The following is a 26,618-nucleotide window of genomic DNA, read 5'->3' on the forward strand; positions in this document are numbered from 1 at the left end:
TTGAGGGGAAAGAACAGATTATTTCTCTTTCAGACATTCTCTGCACTGTTAGCGACTCGCAGCTGTTCGAGAGGCCGCACGAACGCGGCGGACCCGCATACCAGCTAACAGCGCGCGGCTCCTCGCACCCGGGCCAGCTCGGAAATTCGCTGAGAGGCACCGGGATGGGGAGCAAGCTCCGACCGTGCCCGGTTGCCCGGCCCGCTCCCCGCCCGGCTCCCCCTCTTCACGCCGCCCTCACGCCGCCCTCAGCCCGGCCCGGTTCCCGCCCTCACCTCGGCCCCGCCTCTCTCCCCGCCCCGCGCGCGCCCGCCCCGGCGCTCACCCAATCAGAGGCCGCCGCGCTGGCCCAGTGTATCGGCCCGCAGCTCGGCCAAGATGGTGGCGCTGCTCGCCCCGTTAGTGCTCCTGCTCGCCCTCGGCCGCCCGGCCGTCTCCGGCGCGCAGGCCACGGAGGGCGCGGCGGCTGCGCCGCATCGGCGCTTCGAGTACAAGTACAGCTTCAAGGGGCCGCACCTGGTGCAGGCGGACGGCACGGTGCCGTTCTGGGTGCACACAGGCAGTAAGTGCCAGGCGGGGGTGGCGGGGCCGGGCTGAGGCAGCAGTGTCCGGTCGGGGGACGCGGGGTCTCGGGGAGAAGCCGAGGGCGAAGCTGGCCCTGCGTGCCGTCCCCTCGGCGCCAGAGGCGCGTCCCGCGTGGCACCAGAGGCGCAGAGGAGATGCTGCGGTGGCGGGGAAGTGGCCGGGCCCGCCGGGCTCCCACCCACGGCCCTCCTGGTGTGGCGGCTGCGGGCCCTGGGCAGGGGACTCGTGGCGCTGCCGGGAAGTGCTGATGTGTCTCTGCCGCCGCGGTCGAGGTCGGCCCGGGCTGTGCTGCCAGAAAAACTGTTGGGTTTCATCGTCTCAAAGCTCGAAATGCAAAGTGTGCCTCGGCGAGTAAGACTTGGTTGAACAACATTTGTGCAGTTTCTGTGCGCTCTGGGTTAAGGGTTCCGCTGTGCTCCGAAAGGCTTGTTGCCCTTCCTGAGTGTCCCGCCTTGAGAAAGGAGTTTGTTGACAGTTACAGTTCCACACTCGCACAGTTTCTCTGCAGTAGCTTCTGCTGTAATTTTGGTTTTGGTCGGGCTTTAGTTGCTATTACTTAACTCTTAAATGTAACTTTTTTACTTGACATTATGCTACAAGTGACGTGAAGGAAACAATCTACGGATGAGGTTTTTGCCCTTGCTTTTTCAAGAAAATAATCCCTAAAAAATACGTTTAATGCAAGGAAATTAATCTCTCTCTGAATGTAGCCTATTGGTTTTTTACACTGCTAAACTCTTGTTTCCTTTCTAGATGCCATCCCAAGTGCAGATCAGATCCGTATAACAACCTCCTTGAAAAGCCAGAAAGGCTCAGTATGGACGAAAAACAAATCAATATTTCAATATTGGGAAGTGGAAGTGACCTTTCGAGTTACAGGAAGAGGCCGTATCGGAGCTGATGGATTGGTAGGAGCAGTTTCATCTAACTGAGAAAAATAAATGTACTTTAAAAGTCTATCTTAACTCAAGACTTTTTGCTTTCTTCATAGGCAATTTGGTTTACAGAAGAGCAAGGCTTGGAAGGTCCTGTTTTTGGGGCAGCTGATAAATGGAATGGTGTTGGAATTTTCTTTGATTCATTTGACAATGATGCAAAGGTTGGTTGGAAGGAAACTCTTCTAGAAAAGATGACAAATAAATTTTCTGCCTGTTGAGGAAAAAAACGGGATATTATTTTCCTACTCCTCCCCTCTTTCATATCAAAGGGATAAAATAAAACAGTCACATTTCCCTTATACTGGAAACATCAATTTCTACGTGTGTCTTCAGAGATGCTCTTTTTATTGGAAGAATTCTGCCTTGAGTAGCTCAGCAGCAAAGATTTTGTAGCAGATGAGGATGACAATTGCTGCTTTCAATTCTCACTTTTCCAGTCCAGAATGATCCTGAAACTTAAATAATACATAGTAGGTCTGATTTGGTACTTTTGTTTTCCCTGCACAACTTTGGCTTGCTTTTAGACATTTTAGACTGATTTTAGTAGTAGGCTGTCAGAGATGTTGCTGATATTTCCCTTCAAATTAAACTAATCCATTTGTGTGCCATTTCTTTCCCTAGAAAAACAATCCTGGAGTGATTGTTGTAGGCAACAATGGAAAGCTGCTGTATGACCATCAGAAGTAAGTTTATTTTTAGTGTTGTTGCTGAATGCTTGCTTTTGAATGATGAAATGTTCCATAAAACCCTTGGAGAAGCAATATAAAGGCTTCTTTCATGTGAAACTTTGTTGTTTCATTTACATTTGAGGGTTTCTATTTGTTAAAACACTGCTTTGGCAGAAACAGCAGAGAAATTGGCAAGTGATGGATATTGAAGTTGCATATGCCCTTTGGGATGGATGAACTCAGAGAAATATAGGTACAGTACAGACTGCTGCTTGTGAGGATCCTCCACAAACAGCTAATAATTGGCAGGAGTGACTAACTGGAAGCTAATTGCTGTTATTGTAATTAGTTGCCTTAATTTTGATTTCTGATTGTTTATCAACAGCACAATGAACACCTTTTTGTATTTCGGAGAGAAGAGGTGTCAAGCTCTACAGCTCAGTTCCATCTAGGTTCCCAGGTGCAGGAATATATCTGAAAATTATATCTTAGGCTGTATATTAGAAAAGAGGTTTCCCCATTGCTGCATTCCCTCTGCATTGTGTCCTGTGTACTGCATGCAGTACTGGAGATCTCTGCAGAAAGCTCAGTGCAAGTACAGAACTGCCTTGGAAAAGCTTGCAGATTGAAAAGCTGGGATGAGGTTGCTTAGTGAGAGTCAGACCCTTTTTGGGTCCAGTTGATTAATCATAACACAGGGTTTTATTGATACTCTCTTTTTGCACAGTGATGGATCCACACAAGCACTGGCATCCTGTCAGAGGGACTTTAGGAACAAGCCCTATCCTGTGCGAGTCAAGATCACATACTACCAAAAAACACTGACTGTAAGTCTGAAATAGCAGAATTGCCTGTCTTCCTCAGCTTCTTAAATGTGAGACTGGCTTTTCACAGAGTTGCAGCGAATATGTCAGTTCCAGTGTTGGAAATGGGGAGCTTGGCAGCAGAGCTTGGAAGGAGGTGCTGTGTTTAAATGTTACACAGGTTCTTTTGGCTGTATTAGAATGCAGGTATTGCTGATTTTGCTAACGTGACTTAGGAGGCAGTCATGCCAACACACTCATAATGTGCTCATACCCTGCCATTGCTCTTGACTTGCCTGGAGAGGTGTCCCAAAGTCAGGATCTGTTTAAGCTACAGGTGACTGAGCAGCTCCTGAACTTGGTATTCCTTAAGCTGATCTAAGAGTTGCTGATTTTTGAAGAAGAGGTTCTTGAGATATGGCTAAAAACCGAATACATTTAACAGTTGATTTAAATTTTCTACTTGAGGCTTCTCACCTCCAAAAAATTGTAGGGCTTTGAAGACTAAAGGTTAAAAACCACTGGTATAAGGGAGTCTTTAAGACTTGTTAAATACTATTCAGCTGATTGTGAATTCCTTCTAGGTAAAGAGAAAAATACTAATGTGGTGCCGGGTTGTCAAAACTACAGAGTGTGAGTTTGTTGGCTTCTGATTCCTTCTGGAAAGGTGCTGTTCATATATTCACAGGTAGCACCTGTAAAGTGCAGAGCTATCGTTTTGTAGTAGAAGTTTCTCTAAAAGTAAACATGACTGTGTAGAAGAGGGCAGACCTTGTACTGTGTTGTAATGGGAAAAGCTGCCTGTCACTCCTGAATGAAAGTTAAACTTCAGCCTCCAAGACTGCTCTATTTTCACCTGGCCCTGATGCCTCCTCTAGGAACTCTTCTGTCCCAGATGGTGCTGTGAAACTTAGCACTTCTCTCTTTCTCTGGGGATGCATTTGCAGAATCTCCCTAAGCTTTGAATCAGAGCTGCAAGGGATGACTGGTGTAGATCAGGTCTGTGTTGCCCAGAACCTTCTTAGGATGTGGACTTTTGCAAACAGAATGCTTATGTAAAATGTTGGTAAAATGTCTCTTTCAGAAAATAAATAGTTTTTTTGTTTCCCACATGAGCTGCTGAGTTACCCACTGTTGTATTTTGTGAGCATTGCTGCAAACTGACGAAAAAATTAACACAAATGTGGTTAAAATCCTAAATGCTTGTCCTTTTAGGTATTAATTAATAATGGTTTTACTCCGGATAAAGAGGACTATGAATTCTGTGCCAAAGTGGATGATATGGTGTTGCCATCACAAGGGTACTTTGGAATATCTGCAGCCACAGGGGGACTTGCAGGTAAGAAATGTTAAAAATTTTGGCAAATGCTGTGGGAACTTGCAAGGCTTGCAAGAGAGGTTGGTTGAGTGGTTGGGTTTTTACTACTAGTGTTGATCCATTATACCAATTTTTGACCATGATGATATAATTAATCCTCTTGCAGTCCCAAATTACTGATATGCTCATGATATGACTCCAGCTAAAGAATTTTGGGGTTTTCCTGACAAATCCCCTGTATAGTCTGATTCCCCACTGCACCAGCTCTTGGGAGGATGCTGTTTTTTGAAGATCCTTTGCAAGTGGAAGATTGGCTTGGGAATTACAGACATTTGTAAGGTGGTTTTATTTTGTTTGTTGAATACAGATGACCATGATGTGCTGTCATTTCTGACCTTCCAGCTGACTGAGCCTGGGAAGGAAGCAGTAAGCATTTTTATGCATGATTAATAAAATATTTTATTGTGCATGTTAGTCTATGTGCAGCACCAGATTATGTTATTTCCTCTTTCCACACATGGCATTCATTGTTTCACAATTTTGGCATCTAGCTGTGCTGTTATCTGGTTTAGAAAAATTAAATTAATATTGTAATGTTTCAGTAATATTTGTCATTAATATTCTCAAGACCAGAATTCTGGAAGCACCACTCAAGCAACAAAAGTCGTGATGTTAAATCAAACCACGCAGTGTTACAAAGTACATTTTCATTTGGAAGTGGGCAAATATCTGTTCTCACTTTCAGTTTTACCTGCTTAATGATTCTATACTGCTGTGCTGCCCTAAAACAAGACAACTGCTAAACAGCATTTATCCTTGTAAAACTAGTTTTAATTTTCTATCGGGAAAATTTTCTATTTGATCTCCATGAGAATGTGTGGTTTTTCACTTGAGCTAAATGTACGAATGTGCTGCAGTAATTTTGTTACATGTTCACGTATGAAATCTGAACAGCTTTGCTACAGTCAGTTGTGTTAAGAGTGGGGGAGAACATGAGAAAAATCTCACATGTGCCTTTCCCTCTAATAATGTTTTAAAGCCAACACCAGATGCAGAAATCCCTCAGAAAGATAAAGAGAAGTATCAGGAAGAGTTTGAACACTTCCAGCAAGAATTGGATAAGAAGAAGGAAGAATTTCAAAGGGAACATCCTGATGTGCAAGGACAGCCAGGCAAGTTATTTGAGCTATTTTTCAGTTGTTCAGGAAAACATTTGTTTTCCAGGATGTCCAGAACTAGGGATACTCTGGCTGATCTTGCTAAGGTCCCACTGATGTTACTCAAATTATTTTTAAATCTTTAGAAACAGCAAACACATTTCAGTAAAGTTATTCTGATGGTGCTTGGATTGAGAACAAAATGAATGACTGGAAACGTGCTGGGAATTAGGAACAGCAGAAGGGAGAGAAGGTCAAAGTGGTGATTAAGAAAACATGGCCTTTTTTCATTATTTAAAGGACATCTTTTTGGTCTGCTTCTGCACATTCACAGAGAATTTTTTTAAAGGTGGGCTAGTGCATATCTTGGAACATGTGCTTACCATGGAAAAGCTTTTTCAGGCTTGCCTAATGCTGGGCAGACAAGAACCTGATTATTTGAAAATATAATGGAAGCCATTTGTTGCTTCTGTGGACTTTAATGGCTGTGTTTGGCTGCACATACACTGGGAATGTACTTCGGGCATCTAGACGGGAAATTTCAGGTTGTCATCTTTATTGCTCAGTGGTAAGTTATGACTGTTCTAAAGGTCCCAGACGTTATTTTGATCTGCATTTTTGAGATACAGTTCAACGTTTCTGTGATAAGAAATAATCCCTTTGCCCCAGAGTCTTTTGGACTTTGGGATGGTGAAGTTGTAGGAGAAGGTAGATAGATGTGAATATGTTAAGGGAGCAAGAAGAATGATCCAGAGCAACCTGTGAGGAAGGTGCACCTGTGTAAGAGCCCCCTGTGCTTTTCTCTCAGCAGCAGATGATGTTTTTGAAACCGTGAGTGATCGGGAGCTGAGGCAAATCTTTGAGGGGCAGAATCGAATTCACCTGGAAATCAAACAGCTGAACAGGCAGCTGGATATGATTCTGGATGAGCAGAGGAAATACGTGTCTGCAGTCACAGAGGAGATTGCCAAAAGAGGAGCAGGGTTTCCAGGTCAGCAGGGACAGGTAAATAAAATCCGTGGTGATTCAGAGCCCAGCCTGATTTCAGCAGTGGGATCCATTTATTTTTTCCAAGATATGTTGATCTTTGTCCTCCCCCTGCCCCTACCAGGTTTCCCAGCAAGAGATAGACACAGTTGTGAAAACCCAAGAAGAGGTCATTAGACAAGTAAAGGAAATAAGGTAAACACCTTCCAAATATTATGGCTGTGTTTTGGATTTTATGATTTCCATTTAAATCCTGTGTATTATTTCAGTTTCATAAACTTGATGTTTGTGTCAGTTCCTTAGTGAAGACTCCATGCATATATTTAATTTCTGTAAAAAAGTCAGTTCATGCCTCAAGGATTGCTAAGCACCCTAATTTTGTAAAGAAATGTTAAAATTAAATTTTTTAAAAAGCGTCTCTTTTTTATCATGAAATTCCACTTCAACAGGTAAGTTCAGCCCCTTTGAAAACAATGAAGTAAAGCCCTTATCTTGAAGGTGCTGTACTGCTAAAATAGATCTGTGAAGATGCTTGTGTTTGATGGGGATGTCTCAATACTTCTTTTAAGAAGTTTTACTGTTGCTGTCTTAATCAGGAATGGCTTTAAGCTGGTTTAGCCCTTCATTTGTAGCATTCCTTAACTTGTATTAAAAAAAAAAAAAAGAGAAAAACAATTCCTTCAGTTGTGCTTTTTTCCCCCTGTATTGGTTTAAGGTCTGCTCTTGTGATTTATCTAAGTAGGTCAGTTTTTTGTAGAATGAAGATTAGTGTGCTTCCATTTTTGCACTTGTTCTTCCACAGAAGCTTCTGTGTTAATATTCTTGACAAATCTTTATACCTTGCAAGCAAATTAGATTTTCTTGTTAACGTTGGCACTGTGCCCTTTTAGTGACTACTTACGAGCTCGGAGTTTGCGTAAGTGCATCCTAATACCTTTCTTAGATTAGAGAAATGCTTTATTTAGAGAGAAAAATAAACAGGCCCTTGGTGCATCACTTGTCATCCCGCAGGAAAAGGACTTAGGGGCCGAGTAATTTTCTTGGAAGACTGTGGATTTCTTAATCACCTGATTACCAAAGAATCCTGCATGTTCCTACAATAGAAACTGTCAGCAGGGTGTTATTAATGCAGAAGTCAATGTAAATTCCATTTGATACAGTCTGTGTCTATTAAGGGGAGTTATTTTGTCTGGGGAAGGTGGGTGTGCAGGTTTCTGTTCATTAGGTAGAGATGGTTCTGTTAGGGGGGAGAAGAGCCAAGTGAGTGTCCCACTCGTGTTGTAACATGGTGAGGTGTGTGGAAAGACAGAATTACTATCAGTGGTCATTAGGCACTGGGCATGTAGGTTTATTTAAGGTAAAAGCTTCCAGTGACACATTTGCTTCTAAAATATATTGTTATAACACTAATTGCAAGTCCAGGGAAATGAAACATTGCTGACCACTCTACAGAGAGCTAGGAGTGTTCCATGAAAGCACTGAATTACACTCCCATCTGAACCAAGTGGAAAGTTTTAAGTAAATTAAAAAGAAATCCAAAGGCATACATTTTGATTGTCTATTCTGTTAATAATGAAAAGATTATCATTCACATGATAAATATTTTAGCTGTAGAATAATCCTCTTTGCAAGTCAAAAGAAACAACACAGTAGGGGAAAATTATATAAACATATTGATTAGAGATTAAAGGTTTTTTTTGCTCATTGACTAGTTTACCTCAAACCAAATTAGTTATGAAACTTCAGCTTTTTCTGGATTTAATTTCATTTGTTGTAGAAACAAAATGAATTCACAATAACACAATATTAAGTATTATGACAATGCACATGGGAATTGAATTCCACATATAAATGGTAATCATGAAACAAGGATGTATCTAAATCTTTTCTTATCCCTAAAGCCTCTTCCTTGTTTTTATTTCTTACATGACAGCTTTTATTTGTTTGTTTGTTTATTTATTTATTTATTTTTCAAACTGCTTTCGAGTTTCTTCCAAGATTGCATTAAACTCTGCTGATCCTAAAGCCTTGGCAGGCATCTCAGACAGAACTCTTGTTCTACAGCCCTCATCAGTCAGGCAGGCAAAGCAGATGTCTGGCAACAGAAAATTTCCTAGTTCTTATTCTCAGCGTGACTGAGAGATGGAGCACTCCACCAACGGCAGCTGTCTACACAATTAACTGTTTTTAAAAATCACAGTTTGACTAAAGGATTATTTCTTGAGAGGTGTTCTTGAAAGCTAGTAAAATTTGCTGCCTTTTGGTGCCACTGTATATTTCAGCCTGATTCTAATGAACTGAAAGCTGTCCAGAATAACTGGTGTTTGTAGAAAAGCTGGTGTGTGTTGAGAGCTGGTTTGTTTCTTGTCTCGTTTCAGAAGTTCTGTGACTGATGCTCTGAGATCCATCAGTGGGGCTCAACATGCTGGTTCTGCTGGAGTCTATGAAACAACTCAGCACTTCAATGACATCAAGGAGCACCTTCACGTGGTCAAGAGGGACATAGAGCATTTGGTACAACGCAACACGGTAATTTCTGTGCTGGGAGTGTAGAGCATGAGTGTAACACAGCTTTCTTTGGCTCTTAGTGAAAAGCTGGGATGAGCCAGCGTGCAATTTAGGGAGCAATTAATCCTTCATTAAGCTGCTTCGCTAAAACTATGCTGCCTTGACCTAACTGCATGATCTGGGTCTTGATGAGAAGTTTTGCACAAAGAGCATGATTTTTAGTCTAATTTCCTGTGGAAACAAGGTCAAGCAATTAAGTTTTCTGGGTGCCTTTTTTTTTGTGTTTGTCCCCCTACTTAACAGCTCTATACAGAGGAGATTCTGTGGTGCTTCTGCACACAAGGGAGAGCTTTAATCAGGGGAAACTCAGGCAGGCTCTGCTTAAGGCTCCTTAAAGCAAAAAAATGACTGTGTTCCCATTCAGGAGTACGTTAGTCTAGCCTAGGTAGCAATTAAGCTCAATTAGCTTATGATCCTTAGGAGGTCCTTGATTAATTCACCATCTTTATGTATTCTTTCCCGTATAACCATCGATTTAACATCAGGCCATTGGTCTGAGAAATGTAAAGGTGGAAGGGGAGAATGAGATGAGGAGTAGGAGAGGAATGACAGTACTCTGAAAAATAATCTGTTTTCTGCTTGTGCTCTGATATTTACATCACATTGCAAAGCCCTGTTTTGTAAGTCTTTTGATGGGATGTCTTGTTTGCTCTTTTCTTGATTTTCAGCCATCCAGTGACAAACAAAAGTGTCCAGAGTTGCCACCATTTCCATCCTGCTTATCTACAGTGCATTTCTTCATATTTGTGGCAGTGCAAAGTGTGTTATTCATTGGTTATGTCATGTATAGGTAAGTCCTGTGTGGCTGGAAGACAGCAGGGCAGATGGTTTTAGAACTGCTGACTGATAATGCCGTTGGGTGTCATTGTGTTAATCTTGTTAAAACAAGCAATCATTCAGATTGGAAGAGACCTTGGCAGGTCTTCAGTTCAATCTTCTGCTGCAAATGGGGTCCACACTGAATTCAGACAGGGTTACTTGGGATTTAAACTGGTCAGGTCTTCAAAACCTCTAAGAATGCAAAATTTACCACTGTCCCAGAACCCCCTGGAAATATTGAATTATCATAATGAAGTTTGATTTGTTCTACCTCCACTCACCTACCATGGATCAAGTGGGAACCTGACCTATATCAATTTTCAACCTGACTGTTGCATCTTTTTTTTTTCTTTTTTTTTTTTTTCCTTTTTTTCATCTAAGCTAATTGGGATGGTCTTTCTGTTCTCTTCCCCCTCATTGTGATGCCATAATGTTGAAATCCTATTTGCATTGATGAAAAGGACTACCCCCATGCTTGGCAGTCTTTTTGCCATCAGCTGGAATGGTGATTTCCAGGACAAACAGTTCTTTGTGATGCATTTGTAGTCCCAGCACCTGGATATGATTGATCCACAGTGTCTGAATCCACTAAGAAAATTAATGATCTGTGCCAGAGGGAAAAGGAAATCCCACTAAAGTCAATTTTTTCCCTGCTTAGTTGCATAGGTTTCCTTTTCTAATATGATATTTAGGCCTATCAGATGCTAAGAAGCTTCAGAAAATGTTCAAGAGTATTTTAAAAGTCAGTTTGTTTGTTCCTTTGTTGTTTCTGGCTTGTGTCCAGAATGTGGGGTTGTTTGTTTTTTTTTTTTCCTTTCGTATCTGATGCAAAATTGGAACTACAGTGATGCTACCCCATGTCTTTCTCAATAGAAAAAATTATGTTCTCTTCCTGTGATATGACTTATATTGTCTCTAAGTCTTTATTGATAAGGAATGGAATCTTCTAATCCTCAAATAAATGAACATTTAAAGCAGTTAGCTAGTTTCAAATTAAAAAGACTTGAAGAATTCTTTTCTGCCTTTTCTTTCAGGAGCCAACAAGAGGCAGCAGCCAAAAAGTTCTTTTGATGACCTATTCCGTTTGTGTGTACATAACAGCAGTCTGTATGCACAGAAAATTCTACACTTCTGTAAATGAGGGAAATTTTAGTGTTGGATATACTTCAATATTATAAATTATTGAATTTTGCTAAATAAAATGAGTTCTCATTTAAAGTCTTGATGCTAAAACCAGGGAGCAAATGCTGGATGGGGGAAGACTGTGCAGGACCTATCTAGGTCTGTATTTTCAGCTGACTTTTTCCTAAATACTGAAAGGCAAACTCCCCACGCCTCTGCTGTTGTTAAGATTCCAGAAGAGGAGCTGAAACACCCAGGCTTGGTGTTTGTTCAGAGTGTGAATTGCAGAGGGAGGATTTCTACAGAAAACTTGCTATTAAGTGTCCTGACATAGCAGTCAAAAAAAAAAATAAAAGAAAAAGAAGGTTAAAAAATCCCAAACCTCAAAGAACCGTTCTTTTATGGGATTTGTTGTTGTTGTTTTGGTTTTTTTTTTTTTTTTTTGGCGGGCAAAAATTTATTATAAACATTTTATTTGTTTACCACTTGGATCTAACAGTATAAGAATATTTTAGTTAGTTCCTATTTCAACAGTTTTTAATATGTGGACACAAAGACAGGCCTTTAAGACCCTGACTCTTGATACCTGATGTAAAAATCCAATTATACAGAACATGCAAAGAAAGGCTTCTCTCTCTGTTTGGCAGTTTGATTTTGGGCAGTGAGAAAAAATGTGATAAAGTAGTTTCTTCAAGTATATTGTGGGGCTAATTTCTTTTTTCATAGTTTCAAGTCTGTCTGTCATTTTTGGGGGAGATTTCTAGATCTTTTCCAGCAAAGATGATTGCTTTATCCATCTTCCAATCTGATTGTATCAAGGATATGTTTAGTATGGGAATTTGTCTTTACTTTTCTAAAGCCATCTCGTATCTTTCATGTATCAAGTACAGATGCTTTGATTTAAATCTTGCTGTGAGTATTGTGAAGTACAGGTGTTGAGTGTTAACCCATTTCTTCACAAACTTGCTTCAGACATGTTTGTTAATCTGTAGACCCAGTATTTTGTGTCAATTCCTGCTTGGATATCAAAAGCATAAGACTGTACATGTGATTTTGATTTTTTTATCAAGTGAACATTTGCTTCGGGAAAGGAAGAGAGCAGAGGGCCCAACTTAGGAATGTGAAATTAATTCAGTTTGCCTTGTTTACATATCTGTGGTAACTTTGTCCTTGAGTTTTATGTAGAATTAGAATCAGTATTTCTGTGGTTTTCGAAATTCTATAAAATACACAAATGCATCAGGATATTTCACTTAGAAGTGTTAATTTGTTTGTCTGGATCTGCAAAAATTACCTTTAATATGACTACTCCTGTTGCATTTCTACAGTCTGCTCCCTTGGAGTGCAACATGCTGCCAAATTCTCTGTGATGATGAAAACTTCAGTATTGTGCCTGTCAGTTTGGAGAAATGATAAATCTATGCAATATCTTTTGTTATTTCAAATACAGTGTCCAAAAAGTGAATGTCTGTGCTATACTAAGAAAATGACAATGGCTGCACACCAATTAACACATCTGCAGTATGGGGGATACTGCAAGTGGTATAGCTCTATAGATTGATTTCTAAATTTGAGCAGGTTTTGCTGTACTAATGAGATAAACTACTGCCTCAGGCTAATCAATGAATAAACAACTTTTCAGATAAAGCAGAATAACAGATTGGAATTTATCTCTTCAGTTCTTTCAACACCAGCAAATATTTCCAGGTGCCTTGAGTCTAAGCTATTACAACTGTGACTCTTGTAGTGAAACTTAATATATTTTCTTAAACGGTTCTGAAATTGTACAGTGGTGTTTCAGTTGCAGAGCTTCTTGCATCAGTGCAATATCCAAACAGAACTCCTTCTCTCACAGCAGGCTTTGCAAAACCCCTTATGCTGAAAGTATTTTGATACATATCTGGCAGAATGAGGAGCAATTCTGATGTGTCCGTTGGAATGAGAGGAGGTTGGAATGGATTTTTGTTACTGTGAATTTACCCACCCATTCCTTTGATATAAAGCTGGAGCAGCCCATATTTCAGTTTGTTTGGTTAGAAAGAAGAGCAGGTTGGGGGTGATGTGTGGAGGGAAATTTGAAGCCTGCAGTTTCCTCTTCAGGATCAGACACGTCTCCCACATGCAATGAGTAAACTTCAGTGGTAGGGACCAGGAGGTCTGACATGGAACACCAGAAAACTGGTACCTTTGCTTCATGATCCATTGCACAGTCACCTCACCTGGGAGCTTCCATAAGTCATTGAATCAGAAGAAAACTCCCAACTGCTCAGCTCCAATTTCATCCTGTGTGTTCTTGAAGTGATAGCAACAAATTAGGATTTTAAGAATATTTTTTTAGTCAATGTAGTCTCCTGTTAGGTTTCTTTCAACAGTGACAGTGTGTTTGATTCTTACCCAGTATGGTTTCACAGCTAGGGGGAAAAGACACCTTGGAATGCAGTTGGACAATATTGGGGAGAACAAGTGATATTTGAGTTGTGGACAACAAGTGCAAATATTTGGCAATGACAAGATAATGAGATTGTACTGGTGGGGGTTTATTAAACACGTGGTTGCCCCTGAATCTTTCAGAAGTCAAATGCACAATATGGTTTGTAAATAACCTGGTTTACGGTTTGTAAATTAACTGCTCTGATTTGTAACTTCTGTGGGAAGAAAATATGACCTTTCTCAATGGATCAATTACTGTAACACCAAAAAATGTCTACTGTTTTTTTTAATTTATTTTAAATTCAAACAGCTGACAGTTTAATGTTTGTTTCTGACTGATGTAAATTGATACGTGGAGTTCAGAGATAACCTTATTTGAATAAAGGTGCATATTTTTAGTAAGCCTTTTTCGTTTCATGTGGTACATATCCATGAAATCTAAGCAAGTGTATTTGAAACATTCTTTACCCTCAGTTCAGAGTCAGAACACTTACAGACCTGATACTGGGGAGTTAATAGCATTCTGAATTTGAATTCCCTCTTTGACTGTCATTTTTCCCCAGCCCAGAACAAGTTTTTTAGCAAGTGGAGGAATCTTGAATTGAATCTATTCAAGATGACAAAGCCCTAAAATACTTCTTTCTGATGGTCCAGCTGCTAGAAAAGGCAACATCCTCTTGGGAGATGGAGGAAGGAGGGGGCAGAATCCCGTGTCTTTCAAGAACACCTAAGTATTTTTGCATTATATGACTGATAGGAACACAGAATCTAGAAAAGATGGGGAATTCGGATGGCATTTTTGGGCTGGCCTCCCTCTGGGATTTGCCTGTTTCAACACTGAATTCGGTGCTGGGGTTAGAGATCTGTGGGTATGGAACACAGGCTTTCACATGTTACCCACTTGCATCAGATAAAACGCAATAGAGTCTTTAATTTTGATTTCACTTAAGCTAGAAGGAAAAGACAGATTTAAAGCAAAGGAAGTGGCAACATGAGTACTTGATTAGCTGCTGGGTGTATGTTTTCATGACGCCTGGGCTTCCTGTCATCAACAAAAAAGCAGTACGTGTTTAACTGCAATGGAGCACCTCCTGAAACAGAATTCCTCTGGGGTACTGGCTATGCTGTGCCTTTTGTCACCAGTCTCTCCCGTGTTTCTCAGCAGCTTCAGTGCCAATAGGCCCAGTAACTTTTAAAGCCCTTTTTGTTATCTTTGATCTTAAATTAACATAGGAAAGCCTTTTGCTGATTGAAAGGTTGAGAGCTGGAGGGCAAGACCTCTTAGCAGTCCCTCCCCAAGCTAGTCCTTGACTTTCTCAATCCTGTGAAACCATCACTTTTAGGCACAAAATTATGTTAGAAACATTTCTAGAGGGATCAAAGCCTACACCAAAATCGGGGAAGCTTCTTTTCAGTAAAGACCAACAGCACGAAACTTAAGAGGTATCACTCCCCATACACATGGAGAAGACCCTTGGGATACAGCACTGGAAAAATCAGTGTTTGCAGAACTCCAGCCAGGAGTATTCTAAATAAAGATGAAGTAGTTGTTACTTGGAATTCATGATTCTGAGTGATAGTTTCAAAAATAAAGTTAGAGTTTCTCATGTAGTCACTAATGATCCAGGATTTCAGATTGTCCTGTGGTGAGTTTTTTGTTTGTTTGTTTGTTGTTTTGTGTTTGTTTGGGGGGTTTGTTTGTTTTAATTGTTTTTGGGGTTTTTTGGTGGTTTTTGTTTGTTTTGGGGGTTTTTTTGTGGGTTTTTGTGTTTGTCTTTTTTAATAGTAATAGGTCTGCTTTAATTAGAAAGGCTGTAATATAGATTAAGGCATTAGGCAAACTGCAATCCTCCCATCTCTCCGTTCTCATCAAAATGATGAGAGTGCTGGGAGAGCCATTTAGATAATCAACATTTCAGAATGTTGCATTAAAGTATGTGCAGTCAGTGCAGTAGGATAAATGCTCAGAACCCAAACTCATGAACTTTGGAAACCTAGCAGGTGATTTTCTTTCCCAAAATAGTCTATGACCTTGGCAGCAGCTCCTGGAAATCTTATCTGAGCATACCTGGAGAGGCTAATGATGTGACTAAAGGTTTGAAAGAAACAAGAGAAACAATCTGTACCCAAAAGCTACCTAGACTGTTTTATGGCATACAGATCCAGATTTATTAATCCTTTCTCAGCAATTAGGATTACAAACAGCAGGTGTTTTATGCAGCCTCAAAGCAGGGATCTAGATGGAGGCAGCCTGGGGAAGAGCTGACAGAAGGAAAGAATAGTAGGAAGAAATGACTTGCTTTCTTTGGGGTTACTTTCTTAAAATAAAGCAATCACAGCAGTGTTGCCTCATTCATCTGCAAGATAAACCAACCATATGAAGAGGGGCTGAAGAAAAACCACACAAAATATTTCTGTCCAGTGAGATAAAATATTCATGGATAAAAAGAAACAGGGTTTTTGCTCAATGAAGTATTCAAGTTTTCAAATCTCAAATCTGAGTGTTTTGCACTCAGTAGGCTGAATTTTGCTATTTTGCTGTGGCTATTGAGTCAAGCAGGTTTTCAATTCAGATCCAGGGATTGTTGTGATCTCTGTGAAACTGAGAGCAAACTTCAAGACTAAAGATGTCAAAATGCTATTGCATACTATAATTGATTTGTGTGTGTGTGTGTGTACAATTAGCTTAAAGTATTAATGGAAAAAGTAGGTAGTTGCATCTAATGATTTTTTTGGAGTAATCTGAACCATCTGCCTCTATATATTAAGGAGTTCTTTCTTTAATCCAGATTATGGCTGACAAACTGGTTTTGGCATTCACGTTTCACCAGCACTGTGCCCTTGAAGAGCTGATGTGGCTGTAGAAATTCTCTCTCTTACAACTGTTGTGTTTGAAAACATTTTTTGTTTGGCTTTCTTGTAGTTATTTTCTTATACCTCTTTTTTTTTTTTTTTTTTTTTTTTTGAGAAGATGGCCTTTCTAATGAAAACTATGTTGAGCAACCAGGTAAAGAATTTGGGACTTGGAGGTGGAGGGGAAGAAAGCAAAGAAGAAAGCACTCCTTCTGACCCAGCTGCAGCTGCAGGAATGACCAGAGAGGAGTATGAGGAATATCAAAAGCAAATGGTTGAGGAGAAGTGAGTACCTGTTCCCTTATTATGAGTACGGGGCTGCTTTTGGTAACTTTGTGCAGATAAAAATAACCCAAGAAAAAGCCAAACATGCAGCTCTTCACTATTTTTTTTTTTAAGCAGATGAATCTTTGCTAAAAAGACTTTCCAAAATAAAAGTTACCCAACTGGAAATGATAAAATATTATGCTCCCTCTTCCTGCCCCCCTCTCCATCTTGCAACTCTCTGCTATGCTTTCCTGCTATCTCTGCAGCTTGATATGCTGGACTCACTCCTAGGTGATGTTACTTTATGTAGAAAAATTTTCCAAGGTGTCAGCAGTGCAGCATTTAATTCTCAAATGTATATGATTTGTTCTAGAACTCCATGTGGAGCACACTTCCAATATGTAATATTTCGTTGTCTACATTTGTTATGGCAGACCTGAAAAAGTCCTGGGTGCTCATTTATCTTGAGCAAAGGTTTAAGGCAGTTATTTTTTTTCTAAAATCTATTAAATAAAGTGGAACTTTAAAATCAATTAAGTCTCAGTTTTTTCTGAAAAGACAATCTTTATCACCTGCTGTGTTTATGAAAACAAGTAAAATGGAGGACTTGGCATGTGTAGGAGTTCAAACCATGCAAAATTATAAATAAAACGATTGACTTTTAAATCTCAAATGCATCTGTTCCTCTAATGGTCAATTACATAATGGTGGTGTAAATCCTTCTTGTAAGATGATTATAGGTGCCAGGTTAATGACTGATGGAACTTGAGGTATCCAGGTCTGTATTTAGCATCAGACATTTCTATCAGGAAGCCCTGAAGAGGTGTCGTTTGGTCTGGAAAAATGCACAGAATGTTTTGCTCTGCCTTTTGTCAAGGGATATTGAAAAGCGAAATGAGCATCTGCTGGCAGGGAGATACTTTCTGGAGACTGAGAAGGAGCACAGGATTCCTGGCACAGGGAAATACCTGGGAAAAGAATGATTCTCTACCGTTCAATGGGGCACGTGTCCTTTCCCTGCTGAACCGTACTGAGGAAGCAGGGCAGGAGTTAGAGACTCGATGAGAAAAGATCATCTCAGGATGAGAAGTGGTTCTGTGTCAGAAATCACTGACACAGCAAGAGGATGTTCCTGTTTCAGGGCTCCCTGGATTTTGCCCAATGTTCAGCTGTGCAGGAGTGGAGACCAGAAAAGTAAATGTTCCTTGCTGAACTCGTGCTCAGGCAGTTCTGAACCCGTAACCAACCAGGCTTTGGGGTGTTCTCAGATTTTAGATTTGTTTGTGGGGGCTTTGTTTTTAGAGGGAGAGAAATCCAAATACTCATTTTGGAGGCAGAGGAAAAGTAATATTTCATGTTGGAAGTAGCTTTTATGTGCCAAACTACCTATACTGAAACAAGATCATTTTTGCAATAGAATTTCCATGAAAATGCTCCCGGGGAAAAAAGAAATTCAAGGGAGAGGAGGGGTGAAAGGTGAATGTTATCAAATGTTACCAAAAAACTTCGAGGAGACACATTTTGCAAATGAATAAATGTGTAATCTAAAAATAAAAATGGTGCAGACCAGTTTTTAAATCTAATGCAAACGTTTTACAAAATCACAGGTGAAGTCAGTGCTTTTCCATACAGGGAAGCTTTAGAATTCATTGCCCTTGTGAAACAATGAATGCACAAAACCCAGGAAAATTTACAGGTGACAGAAGCACAGGAAGTGTGGCCCCTTGTCATCACTTTATTGATATTGCTCCTTTTTCACCTTTGGACAAGTTACTTACCTTGGGGAATAACTCCCGTGTGTAGCTTTTTGCAGCCAAGCAACTGGTCCAGTGGAAAAGATTGTTTCTATTAGCATCTTGAAGAAACATTTTTATTTTTATTTCCAGGATGGAAAGAGATGCAGCATTTGCACAGAAAAAAGCAGAGAGAGCCGTTCTGAGGGTTCACCTGAGAGAAAAGTACAGACTGCCCAAGGTAAGCCTGTAGCTCATTAGCTCAGCTAGTCCAGAAACCAAATTTCAACCCGTTTGAAGCTGCCCATTCCTTTTTCTTTTGTGATCTTGGCACTGTCAAATATTTCCAGGAAAACCAATATATTGAAAGCAAAAGCTTCTAGCAACTTATTTTGAATTTTTTTTAAATTATTGTGTTATTGTGTAAGCTTCTGCCATGGGCAGGAGAGAGGTAATACAGGACAGAGTATTCTTTCCAGGAGTTTGGATCACACATTTGCTCCGACCTGTCACTACTGGGAAGATATTCACATATTTCATTTATACCCCTCGAGAATATGTGTGGTGGTTCTTAGCAGTTTGAGAGCTTATTTGTATTACTCACCTGCCAGCACTGAGTCGTTGCCACTCATTTTCTGATCAGTATTTTCCAGTGCTTTTTGATTAATTAAAATGGAGGAAGGTAAAGAATCCATCTGCTGTAAATTTAACTGATAAAAAACGTAGTGCTTCATCCAAACAAGTCATTTAGGGACTCATCACCAACAGAAAGAGACCAGCATTTGTAGCCTCGTTTAGCCAAACTTTTCAGTAAGTGTTTAAGGTGGAGTTGGGTCACCTCCCAGTGGCTGTGCCTCTCCCAGAGGGAGGCCAGGTGACAGCTGAACTCAGGTAAGATGTATTTAACCCCTAAGAGCCTGGTTCTTCTGGTGCTCTAGCTAGACAACGTACCCTGAAGGTGAGTTTAATTACAGAAAGATTAATTATGCAAAAAAATTAAGTCCAAGATTTTAAGTGATTGATTGGATTGGAGGCTTAAGTCTCTAAACACCAGCATTTTAATTAGCAGCTGAGGAGTAAAATATCATTAGGTGTTGCTTTCCTTTTGGAGGCATATGCTGAGACAGCAGCATTTATCCAGGGTCTCACCAGAGCCTTCAGCTCCAAGAGGGGCTGCTTTGGAAAGCTCCAGGATACCTGAGTGCCCAGGTCCCAGCTAAACATCAGTGGAGCTGTGTGTCTCTGGCTTTCAAATTTTCCCACTTACAGGGCGTTTTTCAGCTCAGATGATGTCCAGGTCACCTGTCCCCCTTGGCTGGGCACCTCTTAGACACACAGGTGTGCAGGTGGTGATCTAATCCATCACCAGCAGGATCTTCACTTTTCCATGTACTAAGCACTCTCTGGGGCCATATTTCAGCAATAACAATAGAAGGCTTGTCTCCAAGGCAGGAGATAGCTCTAAGCCAGAAAAAAATATTGCAGGGCACCTTTTTCTGCATTTATTTCTCGCTATGTAGCATTTTTTGGTTTTCACCAGCCCTTGGGAAAACATGTTATAGCAGGAAGAAAATTAAATTGTTACATGCATGCTTTTTTGTCCCTGAAAAAGAATTCAATGCTTTGATAGAACAATCTGGCAGCAAAATGCTCTCAGACTTGTGATAATGCATTAAATATTTTGAAAATTGAAAATAATTTCAGGTAGCCTAGTATGGGCTAGAAACACTGAATATTACCAGTATCAAGCACTAGCAAGGATTTTAAGTAAAAGCATGAAATTCAGGACTAAGCAAGGCCCCCTTTGCCATGTAAAATCTAAAGCTCCGTGCTATCTGGGCCAGATTTATAAGAGAAAGTAGACCCTTAATGAACCTAATCCTATTAACAGAGTTGTCAACTTAGCTTTGTCCTCAGAAATATGTTTTTAGCCATGAGACATTTGAACTATGGACAACTTTTTCATCTTTGGCGTGTTCAGTGCATCACAGTCATACCAAACATTTAAAAATATTATATAAATACAGACATTAATATTTTAATAATAATATTGATTTCTTTAAAAACTCACCAAACTCTCCTATCCACTTGCTGCGTTTTTCCTGAACTGGGATTCAGCCATGAATTTCTGCACGGTCTAAACACAGGGGCATGAGTTGCTGGTGTGCTGTGGAAAAATGGAGTCCCGATGCAGATGTCAGGAGGGAACAGTCTCCACTCACCAGCTCTGTGCTCCAAGCTGTGATCTCTGGATTCCCTGAGGGTGTTTCTGGGGAGGAAGGCTGCTGGCTCAGACATTTGGCTCCTCGTACCCACTTGTGAGGTGCTTGCAGCCCTTCAGTGGCATAAGGACGATGGTGCTGCTGTGTTGCTAATTTAAGTCCCACCTGCAGGTCAAGGCAAGATGAACTTTGATTTTGCATCTCTGCACATCAGCATAGATAAATGTTATGGCAGGATAGGTTCGGCATAAGGAAAGCAATACATCATGCAGCAATGCTGGAAAAGAGTTCTGTTCCCCTGTGGATTGGTCTGTGAGCTTTATCTTTTTTGTTTACAAGCAGACTTCATATAAGCAGTGTTGAACCAGCATTTGGTCTTTGCTTCTTAAGTTGCACAGAAGACTGTAACATCATTGTTCAGAGAATGGAAAGTGCCATTTAACAAGCAATACCAAACTTTATTTGTTCTTCTCCCTGCCTGGAGGGGATCATCTCCCTTTGATGGAGCTTAACAAAACTTCTAATGAATGAAGCTGTCTCTCTCTGAGGGAGGTTGCTTTTCCTGCGGTGGACATGGAGCTGTCTAATGTTTAATCTGTATCCTTTACCTGTGGGAGCCAGAGAAGGAATTTCTCCTGTGGTATCACATGGTGACCATCTCCTGCTTGCACTATCTTAATCCTTCTCCCTCTCTCTGATTCATCTTTTTTCGCATTTCTGTACACAGTTAATGCTACAAAATCAAGTTGGTATCCTTGAACTGGACCTTTGCACCTTAATTTGGGCAGAGGACTTTACCATCAAATGGTAACAAAGCAGATACTCAGACAGTTTTCTGCTCACACCTACCTGTGTATCATTGTATATGTAAAGAGCTCTATTGCATCTATAGCAAAACAGATCTGGGACTGACTACATCAAATGCATAACCAGGGTCAAAAAATATTACCATGCACACGGACTCTATCAGCTGTGCTGTTGAATTGTCAGAATAATGTCTGACCCAGTTTTGGCCTGGGCACTCTCCCAAGCAGTTCCCAGGGCCAGTTTGGGAGTGTAGGACAGGCATTCCCAATGGGCTGCTAGATGGGACCACCCTGTTTGGTAGGGTGACAGAGTTCAATGGCATCCCAAAGGATTTTTCCAGGCCAGCTGGCCTTGGGGCAAGACTAGTGCCAGGCACATTTAATTTAGCAGAATAGATGTTGCTTCTGCGTTCACTTTTCCATTTCAAATAAAAGTAAACAAGTATCAAATGTTCAAATTTTAGAAGGAAGAGAAGAGGCCATACATGTATCATGTGCTTCTTTGCTTCTTGTTGAGCAACCCCTTTTGGGTTTATTTTAGGTCTATCAAAGCTAAATGCCAAGTGGGTAGAGACAGGTGGCTTGGGCAGGACTGTACTGGGTTAGACTCTATCTCAGTATATTCTTTTTTGGTCAGAGAACACTTTGAAGCCCCAAACTGTTGCACATCACATCTCAGACTTCCATAGGACAGTGGGCTTTGGTGCAAGAACATGCCAGACAATTGTTCACATTGCCAATCACTACAGTAGCATGCAGTGACAATTCCTTACATTAGAAATCATTCTAAAGGAAAAAACGTGGAACTGTCTGATATGGGGCACTTTTTCAGTAGTTAACATTTTTTATCATCCTCTACTGCTACTGGTGAGGATTTCAAAAGGGCTAACTCCTCTAATAGCCATCAGTTGTGAATAAAAGCTTAACACAATTTTTTCTATTACTCAATCAATAAAAAAATACCTTTTCTGCTTGGGAGATTGTTTCTAGCTCCCACAGATCTGACTGCAGCAACTCTTAACACAAAAGGTGAAGAGATGTCCTCACCCATTCTATCCACATAGCAGTAACAATCCTGCTAGAGCTCTCCACAGTTTCACAGGAGATATGGAGAAAAATCAGATTAAAGGAAAGTGCAAATGCAAAGTGTGGAAATATGGAACTGTAAATAGTGGTTATGCAGCCGACCATCCCCAACCTGCCTGTTCTTGCTAAGGCCTGCAGCAACAGACATTGCTCATATATGTCCTTGCATTCATTTATCCTTTCATTCATGCAAAACCCAGACCCCTCACTCTAAAAAACACCTCCTGCTGATAGCATTGCTGCTTATTCATATCAGGCCTTTGCTGCTGTCATGCTTAATTTTGGAGATGTAATGAGGCATTAATGCTTATCTTTGATGTGTGAACTGTGTCAAAATATCCTGTTCTTCTGAGCTCTGGATCCATCAGAATCCACCAGAAAATGTGAACAAAATCACCATTGTTTGAAAAATTGACATAATCCCACTGATGGAGTGTTTCAGTGGGCAGACAGGAAGCAAGTGTGTGTAGTGCTTACTGCATCTCAGCCCTTTTAATTGCTTAACCAGTTTCTTCTCCTGTCTCCTTTTGCTTTCTCAGACTCACAACCAACCTCCCTCCTCTTTTGTTGCCCAAGTCCTCCTATTACCCCACTTACCAGCACTGCAGCCCCTGCTCTTCATCACAACTCAGAGAGGCCAACCAAAGACCTAGATAGAGTTTAGACATAGTTTGGGAAGAGGGGGACTCTTTTTCCAGTAGTTCATTCTGCATCTTTTTTCCAAAAGGCTTCAGTTTAGTGCTGAATTAGTGCAACTGAACAAGGAAATGGTACCACATGTTTTCTAAAGCTCTTGTTTCATTGACCAGAAGCTGACAGGCACAGTATAGCAGCTGACAGGCTCAATAGTGTCCTGCAGCATGGTTTTGGGGGATACAAATAATTTGGAATGGAATTCCTGCACTCTCAGCATGGCAAAGATTTCTAAAATGGCAAGTGACATTGAAGGCTTCGGTTTTGACAGTGTTGAAGCCCCTCAAAGAAATGTAATTGACATTGCCAAAAAAAATCTTAAAATTTTCATGGAGACTGATTGAGGCCCTGAATTCACAAGTTGCACCCAAAAAATTTGACTGAAATATCTATGCATCTGTTTTGGCTCTCCCTAAAAACCAAAAAATAGAACAAAACAAGAGGCTCATTGGTAGATCCTGAGAGAGCAGAAATACTCTCATCTACTGGTTTTGTTTCCTGCTTTAGAGTGAATTGGATGAGAATCAAATACAGATGGCTGGAGATGATGTGGGGTTGCCAGAAGACCTTCAGAAGATGGTGGCAGAAGATCAGGAGGAGGAAGAGGACAAGGACTCTATCCTGGGCCAGCTGCAGAACATCCAGAATATGGACATGGATGCCATCAAAGAAAAGGCACAAGCCACCTTCACTGAGATGAAACAGGCAGCTGAGCAGAAATGTTCTGTGATGTAGAAGAGCCACCACTGCCCAAGGGCTGTAACCTCAGTCTTGTGTTGCTGGGGCTGCAGAGGGAGAGCATGTAGCTCTATAGCATTCAGTGTAAATATAGAACCATGATGAGAGAGAGACTTAAAACCCTGAGAGGAAAGTAAAAATTTACCTGCTGGGACTGCCTAGAAGGAAGTTAGAACTGATCCTCAGTTTTGAACATAACTTTTTTCCCCCATGGAAAAAAATATTTAGAATAAGTTAATACTGGGGAAAAAATGTGCCTTTTTCCATTTTTTCCACATGATTGAAATGCTATTAAATGTGTATGTTTGAACAAAATTGTACTTCTGATACATGACAGATGGTAACTGCTCAGACAGTATAAACTGGACAGATAGAGGTAACTGCTCATTTAATCCTGCTTTCAGAAATAAACATGTATATTTCTTATAAAAACATGTGTCTTTCAAACATCTTGAGGTAAACACAGTATTCAGATATTGACAGCATATTTGCAGCAAACCCTTGATTTTTAAAATCATCTCTACAGTAAGTGTAGCAAAAGACAAAAAATGAAGTATGTAACTCAACAGCTTGGGTCAAGAATGTCATATACACTGAGTGGGCACTTGTAGGAAAAGTAGGGCTTGGTGGCTCTCAGTGAGCCCTGCTCTGGAGCAGTGCAGCTTTCTCCAGTCTGCTTTTATTTCTCTCAAAGATACTTCAAACATCAAGGGACAGCAGTGACCCTCTTCTTGTCCTCTTGTCTTCTCTGTGTGCCAAATTCTGAGGCTTGGGGTACCAGCACTAAGCTAAAAGCAGCTCCCCACGCTGATTCTGGGAGTTGTCTCCATCGAAGGCTAAACATGGAAAGTTATGCCAGGGTAGGGCACCTAAACCTGAGGAAAGGCATAGCTCTCACTAATGTTAAATCTGCCTGGGTCCGTGGGACATGCAGGCTGCTACTCACAAGGAATTTTATGAAATTAATGGCTTTGTAATTTCTCCAAGAGCTAGCCTGGGAATTAAATTTGGACATGAATACATGTAGCACTTTCCTACAGGTTTATAAGTCTCTTTCTCTCTCTCTCGTTCTGTCTACAGCCAATCAAGTAAAAATATTAATTTTAAATTAACAAATGCACTAAGTATGATTTATCTCCTTTCTTTTTCTTTCCTTCCTTGCTTGCTTCTTCCTTCCTTTTCTCTTTGTCTTTTCTCTCTTTTTCCCCCCTTTTCCTCCTCTCCTCTCCTCTCCTCTCCTCTCCTCTCCTCTCCTCTCCTCTCCTCTCCTCTCCTCTCCTCTCCTCTCCTCTCCTCTCCTCTCCTCTCCTCTCCTCTCCTCTCCTCTCCTCTCCTCTCCTCTCCTCTCCTCTCCTCTCCTCTCCTCTCCTCTCCTCTCCTCTCCTCTCCCTTGATCTTGGCCTCAGGTATTGGTTTGTAAAGTGCACAAGATACAACCACAGCACACTCCAGGTGTGGAGACCATTCTGTGCTGAGCCCCCTTTGCCTGCTTTGGGTAAGGTCCTTCAGCCCCACAGAGCAGTGGGGGCTCTGCCAAGCCCCAGGGAATTACAGGGCTTTGTGGAGAGAAGTTAGGTCATCCCGTGGATCCTGGAAGGTACCACCACCAGCAGGGAGAGGAAAAGTCAGGATAACACAGGTTCCACAGGTAAAGTGGAGGAGTCAGCAGTCACCCACAGCTCCACGGGGACAGTGACAAGGGGCAGACAGACGCAGCAGCCCAGGAAGGCTGTGGGCTGTGTTGTGCCTGCAGTGTTTCATCGGCAAAAAAACCAGAGAGGGCAGCAGACAGCTTTGTGTGTTAATCACATATGGATCATGTTTGATTAAGGCAAATTACATTTATTTGACAAATACATTTATTTGTATGTCTTTTAACCTATTTTTGACTAGAATCCTTTGTCGCATTTCAGGTTGATTGCCAGTTTTCCCCAAATGTTTCTGCTGAGCACACAAGCACTTTCCAGCTCTTCCCAACCATATGTTAAATGTTCTCACAGGTAGTTTCTACTTTCCCTGAACACAGCCAGTTTGCTAACAGTAAAAGGAAGCTGAGATTCCTTTCTACAAATAGAGCTTGAGAAAGTTCTTTCATCGATCACTCTTCAAATATAAACTGAACAGACTTGCTTGAAAACCTATTATCCAATATTTTCTCCATTGTAGCATTAAGCAAATAAGCATTTTCTTCTTGCTCATCTCTTTCTTACCTAAGAAACCCAAGTTGACAAGTTCTGAGGATCCTTTCTTTTTCCAGAGGATGTCCTAGTGCATTAAATGTCTCTCATCCAACAGGTAATTTCCTTAGTGAAGAAGAAAACCTATCTTCAGCAGGTGTCTCAAGCATCAGAGCTATTTTGCCTAAACCCACCAAGACTTCTGATCTGATTTATTCCTTTTGGAATTCTGGTCTCACATGGCACCACAGTATCTAATTATTTATGTGGAAAGACAAGTGGGGTCTTTTAGGAGGTCTTTACATCAAGTAGATAAAATAGTCACCAGCTCAGCTCAACCAGTCTGAGGTTTGTGAGGCTCAGTTAATTTCCCTGTGCACTGGCAGAAATATAGGTGGTGTATGCATGCTGCTGTGTTTCTTTACAGACTGAATTGTCCTATCTATAAAACACCAAAATAAACAAGCCTAAGGGTTTTGACCTTTGAATTAAAAGGAGCCTGGGACATCCCGAAAATCTTACTGAAAGCATCTGGTGCTTTAAAGGATCTAATTAAATTTGTCAGCAGATATAGGATCAGCATTTTCACAGTTTAAAGGGTCAAAGAAGAAAGTCAGAATCACCAAACAAATGATTAATGAGATTCCA

The 26,618-nt window shown here is 40.8% G+C and overlaps 1 protein-coding gene across 5 annotated transcripts; it reads left to right on the forward strand.

Moving 5' to 3' along the window:
• The first annotated feature begins 339 nt into the window (after nucleotides 1-339).
• On the forward strand, nucleotides 340-25,046 carry LOC148219970 (complexin-4). 5 transcript variants are annotated; one of them, XM_088156937.1, is made up of 14 exons: nucleotides 340-562; nucleotides 1,339-1,493; nucleotides 1,577-1,684; nucleotides 2,145-2,206; nucleotides 2,919-3,018; nucleotides 4,210-4,333; nucleotides 4,680-4,738; nucleotides 5,352-5,484; nucleotides 6,278-6,474; nucleotides 6,581-6,651; nucleotides 8,835-8,985; nucleotides 16,367-16,533; nucleotides 18,402-18,489; nucleotides 23,563-25,046. In XM_088156937.1, exons 1-14 carry the CDS (start codon nucleotides 379-381, stop codon nucleotides 23,788-23,790), a joined length of 1,827 nt encoding a protein of 608 aa, XP_088013063.1. In that variant the 5' UTR covers nucleotides 340-378; the 3' UTR covers nucleotides 23,791-25,046. The 5 variants fall into 5 exon arrangements, with proteins under 5 accessions (XP_088013063.1, XP_088013066.1, XP_088013067.1 ...); XM_088156939.1 differs by having other exon boundaries at nucleotides 341-562; nucleotides 6,281-6,474; XM_088156940.1 differs by lacking the exons at nucleotides 16,367-16,533; nucleotides 18,402-18,489; nucleotides 23,563-25,046 and adding exons at nucleotides 9,693-9,814; nucleotides 10,878-13,797.
• The last annotated feature ends 1,572 nt before the right edge of the window (nucleotides 25,047-26,618 follow it).

This window comes from Sturnus vulgaris, chromosome Z (assembly GCF_052056855.1).
Source record: "Sturnus vulgaris isolate bStuVul1 chromosome Z, bStuVul1.hap1, whole genome shotgun sequence".
NCBI lineage: Eukaryota > Metazoa > Chordata > Aves > Passeriformes > Sturnidae > Sturnus > Sturnus vulgaris.